This window comes from Pongo pygmaeus, chromosome 15, assembly GCF_028885625.2.
Source record: "Pongo pygmaeus isolate AG05252 chromosome 15, NHGRI_mPonPyg2-v2.0_pri, whole genome shotgun sequence".
In the NCBI taxonomy this organism is placed as follows: Eukaryota; Metazoa; Chordata; class Mammalia; order Primates; family Hominidae; genus Pongo; species Pongo pygmaeus.
In genome coordinates, this window is record NC_072388.2 from 16,738,930 (window position 1) to 16,755,290 (window position 16,361).

The 16,361-nt window shown below is 43.4% G+C and overlaps 1 protein-coding gene, 1 long non-coding RNA gene and 1 pseudogene across 2 annotated transcripts in view; 1 reads left to right on the forward strand and 2 right to left on the reverse strand.

Moving 5' to 3' along the window:
* LOC129012637 (neuroblastoma breakpoint family member 3-like) overlaps positions 1–16,361 on the reverse strand; it is a 53,039-nt gene that overhangs the window by 20,986 nt on the left and 15,692 nt on the right. The window contains exons 6-11 of the mRNA XM_063651326.1: positions 6,892–7,101; positions 5,046–5,148; positions 4,008–4,222; positions 2,886–2,958; positions 2,210–2,421; positions 947–1,156 (exon numbers count right to left, since the gene is read on the reverse strand). Of these exons, the coding sequence (XP_063507396.1) occupies positions 947–1,156; positions 2,210–2,421; positions 2,886–2,958; positions 4,008–4,222; positions 5,046–5,148; positions 6,892–7,101 (1,023 nt within the window). The remainder of the gene's footprint in view (positions 1–946; positions 1,157–2,209; positions 2,422–2,885; positions 2,959–4,007; positions 4,223–5,045; positions 5,149–6,891; positions 7,102–16,361) is intronic.
* Positions 7,745–12,742, reverse strand: LOC134738115 (uncharacterized). Its single transcript, XR_010123662.1, has 3 exons — positions 9,961–12,742; positions 9,622–9,691; positions 7,745–8,797 (listed from the first exon to the last, which is right to left on the reverse strand). It is a non-coding gene; the product is annotated as an uncharacterized LOC134738115 (long non-coding RNA).
* Positions 13,614–16,101, forward strand: LOC129013194 (profilin-1-like; annotated as a pseudogene).

Genomic DNA, 16,361 nt, shown 5'->3' on the forward strand with positions numbered 1-16,361 from the left:
GCACACAGCACTGATGCTTCCACACATTCTCAGGTGCGATCTTTCTTCCTATTTAGGAACAAGAGACTGTGCCCCAAGAAGCAGGACTTCCCTCTCACCAGGCTACTCTCTGCTTTTCTTTTGATGAGTCTTGCCCTGTCACCAAGGCTGGAGTGCAATGGCATATTCTTGGCTCACTACAACCTCTGTCTCCTGGATGTAAAGGATTCTCCTGCCTCAGCCTCCCGAGTAGCTGGGATTACAGCCACCTGCCACCACACCCAGCTAATGTTTGTATTTTTAGTAGAGATGGGGTTTCTCCATGTTGCCCAGGCTGGTCTCAAACTCCTGACCTCGTGATGTACCCACCTCAGCCTCCCAAAGTGCTGGGATCAGAGGAGTGAGCCACCGTGCACGGCCCCTACTCCCTGCTCTTGATGCTGTCACTTATACATACCACAGGTTCTATTAGAAGCAGACTCCTCTTGAAGCCCCTCAGAGCAGGTACTGTGTACTATCACCAAGTTTCCCTCAGGGTCCCTAGAACAGAGCTTTGCCTATTGGGCCTCAACGAAAGCTTGAACAGAGTAAGGGTTCACTAGTCCCACACATTTAGAACAACAAACTAGATGTTATTTGTCTGCCGGATCTTATATGGTACAGAGATGATTCTTGGAAACACGATTTAGCCTCTTGGAGAAAACAGGTCGTTCTGTGCCTGTTTCTGAAATGAATAACTGCAATTTTACCTCTAGGCCCACCCCCACCTGATTGCAAACATGGAAACTTGCTAAATACTTTGGTACCTCTGACTTCCAAATTTAACAAAATGTGAAAATGCCCATTTCTATTTTCCTAGAAGTATGGGAAGGTTGAACTTGTTTTTGATGGAGAGAGCATTTAGTTTCTCCGAGAGAAGACAGGACATCATTCATCGCTTTTGTGATGGTGAGCCTATAGAACTTACCGTAATTATTCTGCCCCTTGGCCAGGAAGTACGCCACTTGAGTTACAAGAAATTTCTCTTTGAGGTTTCTGAACTGCTCTTTGCTCTTTGCCAGCTGGAGGCACGATTTCTTGTTGATTTCTAGAATGTTCAACTCTGACTTCTCAGCAGACGAAGGGCGGGCAGATACCACCATGCTGACGTTTGTGGCGGAAGAGGTGGGGTCAGGGACTGGGGAGAAGACACCCAAACACACGATACGTTAAAAACTCATGAAATCAAGTAGGTTTAATCAGGACTGAGGGATGTCACTGATAGCCCTGTCTACTTCTTTGAAGATGTTGTGTCCCTGATTTCACTCTTCTCATCTCCACTCTTGATCTCCTTTAAGTCAACTTGTCTTAGCTACGCAGTCACCTTGAAACCAGGACATAAATGTTTCTACCGTTTTCTTGCTCATAAGTTTCTATAAAGCAAGGCTGGGCACTGAGTTGTTGACCCCATGAGCAGCCAATATTTCTGTGTAGCACAACAGATTGTTTTTGGTTTTTTAAATTTTTTTGTTTGGTTGGTTGGTTCGTTTTTGGTTTTTTGTTTTTTCTTTGAGACGGAGTCTCACTCTGTCACCCAGGCTGGAGTGCACTGGCGTGATCTCAGCTCACTGAAACCTCTGCCCTCCCTGGTTCAAGCGATTCTCATGTCTCAGCCTCCCAAGTAGCTGAGATTACAGGAGCTAACCACCATGCCAGCTAATTTTTGTATTTTTAGTAGAGATGGGGTTTCGCCATGTTGGCCAGGCTGGTTTCGAACTCCTGACATCAGGTGATCCGCCCACCTCGGCCTCCCAAAGCGCTGGGATTACAGATGTGAGCCAGCGCCCCTGGCCAGACACTTATTATTAATAGCTAAGACAAGCCAATGAAAAGGAGAGAGAGACTAGCCTGAGAGTAGTGAATGAGGAAGGGAGGATTGTCTGAGCCAGTCCTCCCACCTAAGCCTCCTGAGCAGTTGGGACTATATGCACGCAGCACCATGCCTGGCTAGGTTTTCGTATTCTTTGGAAAGATGGGTTTCAGCATATTGCCCAGGCTGGTCTTGAACTCCTGAATTCAAATGATCCTCCCACTTAGGCCTCCCAAACTGCTGTGATTATACGTGTGAGTCACCGCACCTAGCTGCATCCTGGTTTCTGACTAAACCAATATTTATGTATATAGCCTGTCCTCAGAATTGATCTTCCATAGCGTAGACAGAGGTATGAGACACAAGGGAAATAGAGGCTACCTGGGAGAAGGTTTCGAGCATCCTGCCATTCATCATCAGAGGATTCACTGTCTACAACTAGAGTTGAGTCGACTTGGTCTTCCTCAAATATGATTTTGGTTTTCTGGTGAGGCTGGTTGGACTCACAAGGGCCGTGGCTACTTGAACAAGTGATGACACATTCCTCCAGTGAGTCCTCAGGGACTTCCTTTTCTTCAGCCTTCTGCACCTCCCTGAGGAGCCAGGTGGGATAGAGATGACAGAAGATTAAACACAGAGGGATCGGACCCCAGGGAGTCCCAGCTGGTTTTGACAGGAGGCATTAAGAGAGTGGTCCCAGAAAGCAAACAGGAGGTTCCCCTTAAGAGGGAACAGGCAATCCTCTTCTCTCTGCAACAGAGCATGGCTGCCATGGGAGCCAGAGAGGAAGAGAGCAACTGGTGTTCATTGCACTGGACAGATAGGAGCTGAGGAGGATGAAGACTCAGCTATCCCTGGACGGTACAGACATGACACCTACCATACACAGAGAAACACAACAGCTGCCACACCCTGTGTCCAAGCTGGCTTGAATTTCACATTCTGTGGCCAAGGGAATGCAGACTTTCGGCCCATCGTAGATGCCAGAGAGGGTGTGCCTCCTAGACCTTTTTCATATGTTACCACCCATTACTTGCTCCCGATTATTCAGCGTTACCTGGGGGTACATAATTCCTGTACTTTCTCAGCCTCCTCAACTTTAACATCTTCATCCTCATCTTCATCATTTTCTGTAAATACAGAAGTGTTCGTTCAGAGATTTCCCACTTCACACTCTGCAAGCACAGTCAGCCCAGTGTGCACTCAGAGATGAACATCTAGACATGGTCACTGTTCAACTGAAAGCTCTCATGTTTTATCTTTAACAAAATGCCCTGGCATGGTTTCCTGATCCATTGGGCAATGCCTTTCTGATCTGGAGGGCCACCATCAAGATGTGGCCAAATATTGAAAAGACCTTTTGCTCCCCATATGATGGAGGCTTCTACAGCCTCTCTCTGGACTGTGGCAGCTGTCTCCCCCATCCCGCTACAGGTCTGATTCCCAGGCACAGGCTTGCTGTCCTGTCACAGTTCACATTTCAAACCTATTCTTTCTCCTAGGAGAGGATAAACTTGTCCTACAGTCCTCTATGCATCTGGAGACTTCACAGGCCCTGCGTGTGGCTTCTGCCCTGTTATTCAGGGACATTGTCTCCATGGGGAGTGCTCCAATCTGAAGCACTTCCTACCACCAAATGCCCCCACATCAAGTGCCTTCTCCAATACCACACAGCGAGGGGCTTTATCTCATTTTGAAAAGCAGTCTTAAGTGTTCCCATGTTTGCATGCTTCAGACCCTTGCAAGAGACAATTTGCCTGCCTTTGCAGATGGAGACAGAGAAACTCAGGAAGGATAAATCACTCACTCACGAACAGTTATTAAGAACATTGCCAAAGAGACAGCCTGGGAACCTGCCTTCTGAGTCCAGAGCTCTTTTCACTCTAACAAGCAAGCCCCTGTCACAACCTCCTTCCTGTCCTTTAAAACTAGAAATGTGCTGCTTCTTGCTCCAAAGACCACCTTCCATGAAGGAAGGTGGGACATTTGCAATACTGTGACCTCCAACCCCATGGGTTTGCCATCTCTGTTCTTACCCAGGAAGTCCTGGTCATGTCACGGCCACATATGTTTAGTGGGAAAAAACACCACTGATACAACTGTCATTGTGAAAGTAGGGAGGTCTGGAGTCTCTCATAAGCCTGGAGTTTTGGGTCATCAGGGCCTATGGCCACCTTACCTGGGCTGAGCTTTTGGACAAGGTGCTGTGCCAGCCTACATCCCTCAGCCAGCTGTTCTCGGAGGTCCCATCCCTGTGCGTTGTCTGCCGTATCTGGAGTGAGGAGGGCCTGGAGATGCTGATTCAATGAGTGGGAGACATCTCTCCCTTCCTGTAACTTCTCCCTTAACTGAGTGAGCTCTTGTTCCTGAGAGTGAACCAGGACTTTATATTGCCTAAGGTGAGATAGTAGAGAAAATTTAACAGTGGAAAGGGATGAGTGATCCGTTCTAATATTGTGACAGAAATTTCTAAGACAATGTCCTCGAGGAGACCTCCAAGTAGAAGGTCAGCATTGTTTAAAGCAATGTCTGTGGCCAAGAGAAAGAATAAAAATGGTTCACAGGCTTCCTCTGTATGAGAGAGGGCCCCTGGAAGACCCTCCACAATGTTCCATTCATCTTTCTCTTCTGTCAACAAAAGTAGGTGTCTTCCTAATTCAGTTTCAAAAAGACATCCATCCTTTCAGTTCCTCACTCTGGCCATGGACATTTCCATGTGAATATACACATAGTGCATCTTGCAGCGACTAGATACAAAGCCATGGACAGAAATGAGGCCAGGTGCAGATGGGGCCAATTGAAAAGATGAAAGAATAGAATGACAGGCAACATTGATTGACTGAAAGGATGAGAAGCCGCAGTCAGTCAGGAGGTGATTCTGACTAAGGGTGAACGGGGTGGTGATGGCTCATCCTTTTGAGTATATTGAATGCTGCTAGGTGGTTCCCACTCCTTCGGTTAATTTTCTGTTATGCATATTTCACCTCAACAATTACTTGTTTGAAAAACAGAAAACAAGTCTCTGAGAAACAACTGCAGCCCATAACTTATTATTATCCTTGTTCTCTGCTTGATAAATCTTTGTGTGTCGTGAGCCTGCCATGGCAATTCCTGCCCTTCCGCTGGCCCAGCTTAGCTCTTATTTCTCCCCACCGAGCTGCTGTACTTCAGAGATTTACACACCTGTCACCTGCCTGACCCCATGGGGTCCCCTCACCTGAGCTCCTCAGGTTGTCCGAGCTGCTGTGCAAGCTTCTCTTCCTTGAACAGCCGCTCATCCCTCAGCATAGATTGTATGAGGTCTTTGCAGTCTTCATACTCTGAGGAAAGACAGTCAGGCCTGCCTCAGTGAAAGGCTGGACATGGTGCTCTGGTCACTGCCTACAGGGCAGGAGCCAGGTCCATCCCAAGGACAAAACTGTCCCCAGTACCAGGCTCTAGGCAAGGATTTCTACATCTTTACTCTTCAGTCTCCTGACTTGCTGGCATCTGATCCTCCAAAATTTACAGACGAAGAAAGAGAAACTCAAGGCACATCAAGGAAGTTGACAAGATGATTCAACCACAATGAAGTGGAATCAGAATTCACAGCCCCGGAGGTCTGACTCTGAATGGGGGGCCACTTTCCCAAGCCTTGCAGCCTCTTCTCTAAAACACTGCACTGGGGCATGAAGTAGTGATTTCTTGTATAGTCGGGAAGGCCTCTCGGACTATGGGACTGATGGTTTCCCTTTTACTGGGAATTTCAAGGCCAAATATGTCAAAGATCTTAACCATCTTTGATTTTTAAATCATATCTTCAGATGTGATTTTAAGAATCACATCTAAAGCACAAATTATGAGACATAAGACCATAAGGCCATGAAGGAAATCTGCCCAAATACTAATAAGGTTTGTGTTAATTTAGAAACAGTACAATGAAGAACTAGTAGATAGTGTTTACTCTGTGCCAAAAGACGTTCTAGGAGATTGACAAGAAATATCTCATGTAATTCAGTGCAGCAATTTACAGAGGCAGGTATTTCTGTAGTACCCTATGTACAGATGAGGAAACTGAGGGACAGACAAGACAAACAACTTGGATGGAGCCCAGGAGACAGGCCCAGTGTCCCTGTTCTGCACACAGCACTGCTACTTCCACACATTCTCACGTGGGATCTTTCCTCCTCTTTAGGAACAAGAGCCTGTGCCCCAGGAAGCAGGACTTCCCTCTCACCAGGCTACTCTCTGCTTTTCTTTTGACAAGTCTTGCCCTGTCACCCAGGCTGGAGTGCAATGGCATGCTTGTAGCTCACTGCAACCTCTGCCTCCTGGGTGCAAAGGATTCTCCTGCCTGAGCCTCCCGAGTAGCTGGGATTACAGGCACCTGCCACCATGCCCAGCTAATGTTTGTATTTTTATAGAGATGGGGTTTCTCCATGTTGCCCAGGCTGGTCTCAAACTCCTGACCTCGTGATCTACCCACCTCAGCCTCCCAAAGTGCTGGGATTAGAGGAGTGAGCCACCGTGCATGGCCCCTACTCCCTGCTCTTGATGCTGTCACTTATACATACCACAGGTTCTATTAGGTGCAGACTCCTCTTGAAGCCCCTCAGAGCGGGTACTGTGTACTATCACCAAGTTTCCTTCAGGGTCCCTAGAACAGAGCTTTGCCTATTGGGCCTCAACAAAAGCTTGAACAGAATAAGGGTTCACTAGTCCCACATATTTGGAACAACAAACTAGATGTTATTTGTCTGCCAGATCTTATATGGTACAGAGAGGATTCTTGGAAACACGATTTAGCCTCTTGGAGAAAACAGGTCGTTCTGTGCCTGTGTCTGAAATGAATAACTGCAATTTTACCTCTAGGCCCACCCCCACCTGATTGCAAACATGGAAACTTGCTAAATACTTTGGTACCTCTGACTTCCAAATTTAACAAAATGTGAAAATGCCCATTTCTATTTTCCTAGAAGTATGGGAAGGTTGAACTTATTTTTGATGGAGAGAGCATTTAGTTTCTCCGAGAGAAGACAGGACATCATTCATCACTTTTGTGATGGTGAGCCTACAGAACTTACCGTAATTATTCTGCCCCTTGGCCAGGAAGTACGCCACTTGAGTTACAAGAAATTTCTCTTTAAGGTTTCTGAACTGCTCTTTGTTCTCTGCCAGCTGGGGGCGTGATTTCTTGTTGATTTCTAGAATGTTCTTCTCTGCCTTCTCACTTGACCAAGGGCGGGCAGATACCACCATGCTGACGTTTGTGGCAGAAGAGGTGGGGTCAGGGACTGGGGAGAAGACACCCAAACACACGATGGGTTAAAACTGATGAAATCAAGTAGGTTTAATCAGGACTAAGGGATGTCAGTAACTGAAATTGTTAACTTACTGTTGAGAAAAATGTGATCAGTCCCCACAGCACTTTAGGATCCTTAACGACAAAAACAATCTTCGAGGTGCCTGAGCTCAGAGCTGAAGGCACTGCCAATAGCTCAGTCTCCGACAAGAGTGAGGAAGATTGTGGCCAGTGTGCCAGGTAACAGTTTGCAGTTGCAATAATAGAATTAGAAGGTGGGGGTGTCACGGAATCTTAGGAGCCCTGCATTCCAATTGCCCAGGCTTTGCTGAAACACAGGCACCCTGGTCTCACCTGAGGGTCAGCACCAATTGGGATCATTCCTTCAAAATTCACTCTCAGTATTCGTGTACCCTTGTGACAATGCCACAGACCCATCTCTTTCCCAGTACATCTAAGCACATTCCTCACTGTTTATCGCTTGTCTGTACATCATCATCCAGGCTGAACCAGTTTCCCAACAGGTTATATTTTCTTAATGGTAGTCATGAAGTCACCCCACCTGTTCTAAGTTAAAACAGATCTTAAGGCTTTTCCACAAGTGTAGGATATCAAACTTTTAGCCTGCCCTGATTTCCTGTGGGTCTTCTGCAGTTTTGTCTGTATCCACTAGAAAGTGAATGAATCATTAATTTGTAAAAATGTTGTCTTTCCTGTCTCAGTGTTCTTCTTGCTGCTTCCCATTGTTATGTTGATTTCTTTTTTCTTACTGGGGCACCATCTTGGCTTTTCATGACACTCTAGACCAGTTTGACAGCCCTATGTCCAGAGCTCTTCCTCGATGTGGGTTGGTTTGTTTTTTAATGTCACTGAGCACTACATTTTATACTTGTCACTTATGGATGTCATTCTAGTGTCACAAGAGCTCTTTTCAAGGTATCAAGTGATCAAAATCATTTATATAGAGATCTCCTGTAAACATGTGTGACCATCTATCTTGGGAAGTTTTATAAACCTGATGCTATTTTGTTGTTTCCATTTTGTTTTCCCATATACTGAAAAGAACAGGACCATGAGCAGTTCTTATGGAATTTGGTTTGATATCTATTTTGTTGGGTTGGACTAATACCATTGATTTTTGGTTTCATTCCACTAACAGAACATGGCAAGATCAAGGTTATGGTCACGGTTGGTTGCTGATCCTCAGTGTTGCAGTAGAAGGTGAGTTTGAGATTAGAGGAATGAGTAGGAAAGAGTGATCCCCCGAACCCCCTCCTCACTTTCTCAGCTTTCATCCCCACCTAGGTTTTGTGAGCCTGGAACTTGGGAGACTGTTCTGTAGCCCAGGTGTCCTAAGATTGGCTGCTGGACTTGCCTGAGTTGAGGGTGTCATGAGTGTGATCCTGGGCTGCTCAGCATTCATGTGGTAGTGAAGGAAGGAGGACTGGATCAATCCCATTTCAAAGCATGTCTCTCTACAGTCCACGCTGTCCTCCAATGACACTGTAAGGATACTGCTTTAAGACGTATCAACGGCTTTAAGTAAATGTATTTTCTGCATCTGGGAGACCTGACATTCTGTGTCATAATGAAAGTCTGTCATGCTTCTTTATTTTAAAAATGATAAAACTGCAGGTTCACAGAGTTACGTGGCTTACTTGAGGTCACACAGGGATGAGTTTTCAGCACTGCCAATAAAAGCAATCACAGTAATTATTCATAGGGTCCATATAATTCAGTAAATATTCACATAATTATTTACTAGCTGTTCATTGACCAATTCGTACAAGGCATTTTGCTCAAAACTGTGCTCATATTTGGACATTGTATCTTCAACATAATCCTGTGGTAATGCTATTATCCATAAGTAACAGGTAAGAAACCTGAAGAAGAGGGATAGCAAAGCATGTATTTGGACATATTTCCATTTTTTTTGGTTTTTGTGATGCTGGAAGAATGACCAGAATGAGTCATAGGAAGAGTATACATTCCTGTAGTATTTTCCAGGACAGAGGTGGGACCTCCTAGAGTACTGGGACCAAAATTACCAAGTGTCTGCAATCTTGCTTTAACAGTACGGGAAATAACCTCTATCACCTGGAATTCCCCTGGAACTCTGGAACATACAAAAGAAGTATGAGACTTGGGTCTTCCCTTGGTGTGTTTAATTCACTCTTCTATGGAATACCAATGATTCTCACTAAGACTTTGGCCTTTTCATAACCACAATGTGCATTTTATGGAGAAGATTTTACACTTTGCTCTATTTAGAAAGAATAAATATGAGCAATGGTTTAGGTTTTATGCCCTGGACTTAATATTTTTCTGATTCCTGTTTTGAGATTAAATTCTCATGTAAATAGAAAAATACTTATTATTTCTCATAAGGCCAAGTTTGTTATTAGTTTGAGTTTCTGAAGATGAAGCACAAACTTTTGATTTTATCTTTGTCTGTCCCCATCAGCGCCACTCCTTGTCTCTCAGTATGACCTGGACTTGCCCCTGCACTTACCCTCGTCCTGCTGAACCATCTCCATGCACTGTCCAATTCCATCAGTGATTCGGGCTCCTCCCAAGGCTCCCTGAAAAGGGCACAGAGATCAGGACGTTAGGCGCATTCCGGATACAAAGGCAACCCATACTGTAGAGTGGGCAGCTGTGTTTCCACTTCCCTAATATTCCAGTGATGTCCTAAAACTGAAAGGAACACTTTCCTTTTTTAGGGGTCTGTTCTTCATGTCTCAGTGCCTCTGATCTAGTGAACACAACTGTACTGAAAGTGAAAGAACTTGCTAAATTTCTAGTTTCTTGTTAGGTGGCTAAAATAGATTTATAAGACTTCCTTACTTACCCATGACTGCTGAAGTTTGAATTCTGAGCAGTATGATTCTTTTTCTTGTAAGGTGAGCAGCTTAGAAAAGATTGGCCATCTTGCTGTACAAAAAGAAGTAAACTTAATTTCTACTCAAAGCATGCTTGAATCTGAAATTAAGGCTTCCACTCTTCCGAAGTTGGAGTGTCACTGCATCCGGCATGTGTCCCAAAGGGCTCGTGTCTCTGCTATACTCAAAGTTTAAATGGAGCCCAGCAAGCCAGATCTCCTTTACTTCTAGGTTCCCTCAACAGTTTCTCCTCTGCTGTAGACACTGCCTTGAAAATATTCTTGTGCTGCTGTCGTCTTTTGGCTTTGGAATGATGTGATGCAGCTCAAAGGGTCCTACCCCCAAGTTGATCAAAGTAAAAAACAGCTGGGAAAGTCAGTGCAAATACAAGTTCATTGTCCTCCTTGCAGGGATTCTGATTCAGAGGGCTCAGGTGGGGCCTGGAATGTGTTTGTGAACATGACTCAGATGTGCAGTCAATTTGGGGACCCACTGATAGCATTGACCTTACAGTTTATGGGATGATTCTGTTTTGCTGATGAAGAAACTGAGGCAGAGAGAGTCTGTAACTTGCCCAAGTTCCCCTTGCTGTAAGTCCTGGAGCCAGGTCTCAGGTGGACCAGCCTCTTCCCATCCCCTTCCCACATTTTCCAATTCAGCTGTGTCAGTTCTTTCCAAGTATGTGTTTCTCTCCCCTATACCTCATTTCTGAAAAAAGGAAAACTTCTGGAATTTAACTTCTTTCATCTAACACATTTCCCCACAACATGCAGCCGGCATCATATTTTGGCCACTTGCTATTAAAGTGAGATGCTTCTTTTTTTTTTTTTTTTTTTGAGACAGGGTCTTATTCTGTCACCCAGGCTGGAGTGCACTGGTGATTATAGGTCACGGTAACCTTGAACTTCTGGGCTCAAGTGATCCTCCTGCGTCAGCTTTCCAAGTAGTTGGAACTCTAGGCACACATCACCATTTCTGGCTAATTTTTTATTTTTCATAGACACAAAGGTCTTGCTATGTTGCTCAGGCTGGTTTTGAACTTCTGGCCTCATGTGATCCTCCCACCTAGGCCTCCAAATGTGCTGGGATTACAAGAGTTAGCCACTGAACCTGGCCCTGAAATGCTTTTTTCTCTTTTTTTTTTTTTTAATGAAAATACAGGACATGGAGATGTGGAAAGACTTCTTGCTTTATTACTGTTATTATTATTATTATTTCTACAGTATAATTTGTATATCACAAAATTCACCCTTTTTAAGCATACATTTCCAGTGTCTTTTACCATGTTCCAAAACTTTCGCAATCTTGCGCTCTCTGACAACCACTAATCTACTTTCTCTATATATTGATGTACTTGTTCTGGGTACTTCCTCTATATGGAATAACAAAGCGTGGTATTTTCTATCTGCTTCTTAGAATATTGTTCTCAAGTTTCATCCTTTTTAGCCTGCATCAGTACTTCAACTTTTTATGGCCAAATAATATTCCACTATATGGTTATACCACATTTTGTTTATTCATCAACTGATGGTGGTTTAAGATGTTTCCACTGTTTAACTATTATGAATAATGCTGCTGTGAACAGCTTTGTACAAGTTTTTGAGTGAACACCTGTTTTTCCTTTTCTTGGTTATAAACCTAGGAGTGCAATTGCTGCATCATATGTCACTTTATGTTTAACTTTTTTTTATGTTTAACTTTTTGAGGAACTCACACACTGTTTACCAACTTCAGTAGCTATGCCATTTTAGATTCCCAATAGTAATATGTGAGAATTCCATATTCTCCATCACTTTTGAAACATGTGTCGTCTTTATTTTTTTCTTAAGTCATACTGGTGGGTGTGAAGTGGTATCTCATTTGGGTTTAAATTTACATTTTCCTACTGACGGAAAACGTTGAACATCTTTGCATGTGCTTCTTGGCCATTTGTGTGTTTCCTTTAGAGAAACCTCTACTCACAGCTTTTTTCCCATTGTTAAATGTGGTTGTCATTTATTGCTCAGTTATATGAATTCCTTATATACTCTAGGTACTAGACCTGTGTCAAATATATAATTTGGAAATAGTTCTCCCATTATGTGGATTATCTTTTCACTTCATTGACAGTGTCCTTTGAAGCATATAAGTTTTTTATTTTAATGAAGTCCATTTATCTATCTATTTTTCGGTTGTTTGTGCCCACTTAAAAAATGTCTAATCCAAAGTCACAAAGATTTGTACCTATGTTTCCTTCAAGACATCGTCTTTTGAAATGAGAACTCTCCTGGGTTTTAGAGGAGGGTGGATATTGTTTATTTATGCCTCCTGTCCATTACCGACGTTTCTCCTGATTGTTATTCATATGCTCACCACCCCTCCATGGAGCATCCATGGCCTGTAACAGAGCTCTGGGGACTGATATCCTTCCACTGACTTTGGTGCTGGTGAGAGCCCTCGTCATGTAATTCAGCTTCGCCTTAACCCGACCCAGTTGCACATATTCCTCAGGCCCTTTAGAGTTGAAGTTGAGACCTCTCTGAGAACGCTTGCCAGCCCATGCTGTTCTAAGGCTGGAGTAAACTTCCTCCATCTATTCCAGACAGAGGGGACTGCAGGGGTTGGACTCACTCAAGATATCTCTGGTTTTAGAAAGAAGACCTGTTTCAGGGTGTGGGGAAGATTGTTCAATATGAACTAGGTCCTCTCTAATTATTTTTACTGTATGTGTGACTTCTTTCTAGAAACAAAGGAAGAATATTTATGTTAGGACATTTTGTCTATTCTTTGTCAATTGTTGTTTATCTACAATTTGAACATGGATAAAGGAGAGTTCAGTGTAAATATATTCTTAACAACTAATTATGGCTCATGTCCACTGCCATGCGATCATATTTAAATCTATCAACTATCCTGTTACTTAGGTATTATTCTGTTCCTCATGAGAAAACAAACTCAGAAAGATTGCAAAATTTCCCTAGGTCACAAAACTAGTGAGGAGAGGAATAAGAATTAGAAACCAGTTCCTTTTGGCCCTCAAAGCTAACCTTGTACCATTAGATCAAACTGATTCACATACTTTTGCTCGAATTAGTCTCAGAGTTGTGGTTCTCACTTGATTTTTCCAAGGAAACAGTGTGCCACTTTACTATCATTTCAAACTTTGAAATTTAAAACTCTTTTTATTATGCTTTTTTGTCTTTGTTCTATTCCATTGCTTTTGGTTTCTTCTCAACGGATCCCTCTTATTTCTAGGCTAAATATTTGTTATCTACTTTCTGTCAATTTTCAATTTTTGAGTGTTTGTTATCTCTCTCTTTGTTGTATGCTAACAGTTCTTCACTGAGGTAAAATTTGCATAGAGTATACTGCAAAAAACCTAAAGGTACAGCTTAATAAATTTTAATATAATTATACATTGTATAATAACACCCAGTTAAAGATGGAGAACATTTTCCCCCATGCCACAAATTTCTGATGTGGTTCTTGCCAGTCAATACTCATCCCCCAAATGAAGAATATATTCTGAATGTTGTCACTGCCTTAGCCCCTTTGTGTTGCTGGAAAGGAATACCAGAGGCTGGGTAATTTATAAAGGAAAGAGGTGCCTTTTGCTCATAGTTCTGCAGGCTGCACAAGAAGCATGGCACCCGCATCTGCTCCTAATGAGGGCCTGAGGCTGCTTCCACTTGCAGCAGAAAGTGAAAAGGAACCAGGGTGTGCAGAGATCATATGGTGAGAGAGGAAGCAAAAGAGAGCAAGGAAAGGTGAGAGGCACTTTTTAATAGATAGCTCCTACAGGAACCAAGAGAGTGAGAATTCACTCACTACCTTCTCCCAGGGTGGAGATTAATCTATTCATGAGGGATCCACTCCCATGACCCAAACACCTCCCATCTACCCCCACCTCCAACACTGGGGACCACGTTTAAACATGCGATTTGGAGGGGACCAATATTTAAACTTAGCAGCCACCATAGATTCATTTTGCTTGATCATGTGCTTCATAAAAATGGAATCATTTTGGCTGGGCCTGGTGGCTCATGCCTGTAATCCCAAGACTTTGCAAGGCTGAGGCGGGCAGATCACCTGAGGTCAGGAGTTCAAGACCAGCCTGGCCAGCATGGTAAAACCCTGCCTCTACTGAAAATACAAAAAATTAGCCAAGTGTCATGGCAGGTGCCTGTAATCCCAGCTACTTGGCAGGCTGAGGCAGGGAAAATTTTTTGAACCCGGGAGGCAGAGCCAAGATTGTGCCACTGCACTCCAGCCTGGTGGACAGAGTGAGACTCCATCTCAAAAAAATAAAAAAAGGAATCACTTAGTACTTTCTCTTGTTTTGACTTCTATTCATGTGCTTATATAGGCCACTAATTTGTTTGATTGTGTTTTTCCCTTGTTTCATTTTGTTTTGGCCAAGTAATATCCTATTGATTCTATGATTATCACACAATTTCATAGCCATTTTTCTGATGGGAGACAGGTTTACTTCTTGGCTACTGTGCATAAGTAACTATGAATATTCTCATACAATTATTTCTGTGAAGGTACATACTTATTTTCCTGGGTATCTATAGCTATGGATGGAGATGCTTGGTGAATGGGAAGAAAATGGACACAGAGTTTTGCAAAGTCATTATATTATTTTACATTTCTAAGAAAGATGTAGGCCATTTCCAGTTGCCCTACATTCCCACACACTTAATATTTTCAGTCTTTTAAATTATAGCCATTCTACTAGGTGGGTAGTGATATCCTATTTTGGTTTTCTCAAGCCTAATGTTCAGTAAGATATGTTCTTATGGAAAATATCTTCTCAAAATTTTATATTCATTGATATACTGGTGTGTTTGTCATTTCCTTTGTAATCTATAGAGTTCTTTATATATTTTTATATATTTTGAATGCATCCATTTATATATACATATTTTTTGCTACATTATACAGAAAATAATTATTTGCTATTCCTGCTCTACAGATAGCTTTTAAGTTGTTAAACAACAACATAATAAGCAGAAAGTTTTTAAAAATGAAGTGCAATTCGCTTGATTTCTTATTGTGGTGAGTGTTACAGTATCTAGTCTAAGAAACATTTTCCTACGTCAAGTTCATGGATTTCCTATTTTTCCTTTACAAGGTTTCTAATTTTAACTTTCACATCTTAAGTTAATTTCAATGTATGATGGAGAGTGGTTAATATTAACTTTTTAAAACAACAAATATTATTTCACTCAAAATCGTTTTACTTAAAAGTCTTTCATTTCACCAATGAAGGGCATTGGTGTCTTTGTTTTCAAAACATTTAGAAGTGGCGGCGTGAGCATGTTCTCACTCATGCATGGGAATTGAACAACGAGAACACTTGGACACAGGGCGGGGAACATCACACACCATGGCCTGTCCTGGGGTGGGGGGCTGGGGGAGGGATAGCATTAGGAGAAATACCGAATGTAAATGACGAGTCAATGGGTGCAGCAAAGCAACACGACTCATGTACACCTAAATAACAAACCTGCATGTTGTGCACATGTACCCTAGAACTTAAAGTATAATAAATATATATATATGGTGGTGCAAGGGCCGCTGCACAGCTAGCAGAGCCGTGGTGAGGAGGGCAGTGCCTGCCCGCAGCTCTCCGCCTCCCCTGCCCGCCAGCCCAGGCGGCCCCAGCAGCACCGACCAGAGGAGCCCCGGCAGCTGCACAGCGGCCAGGTGGACGCCTCTATCTACAGCCTCGTAGCAGAACAGACAGGACCTGTTAGGTTCGCGGCCATCGTGGGCAACAAGGACTCACCCTCCATCTGGGCCGCCGTCCCAGGGAAAACCTTCGTGAACATCACGCCAGCTAAGGTTGGTGTCCTGGTTGGCAAAGACTGGTCAAGCTTTTTTGTGAATGGGCTGACACTGCGGGGTCAGAAATGTACTGTGTCCCGGACTCACTGCTGCAGGATGGGGAATTGACTGTGGATCTTCAAACGAAGAGCATCGGTGGAGCCCCCACCTTCAATGTCACTGTCACCATGACTGCCAAGACGCTAGGCCTGCTGATGGGCAAAGAAGCTGTCCATGGCAGTTTCATCAACAAGAAATGTTATGAAATGGCCTCCCACCTTCAGCGTTCCCAGTACTGACCTCCTTCATTCCTTCCCCTCAATCATTCCCCACAGCTTTGCCCCCTTTCTTTCTCATACACACATATGCCATTTTAATTTTGTGGGCCATTACCCCACACCCCTATTGCTGCCAAAACCACATAGGCTTGGGGCCAGGGATAGATGGACAGACACCTTCCCCTACTCATAGCCCTCCTGTGTGTGCTTGGAAAACTTTTTGAGGGATTTTTATGAATAAAAAAGATTCTACTAAAACAACTAAATAACTATACATATGT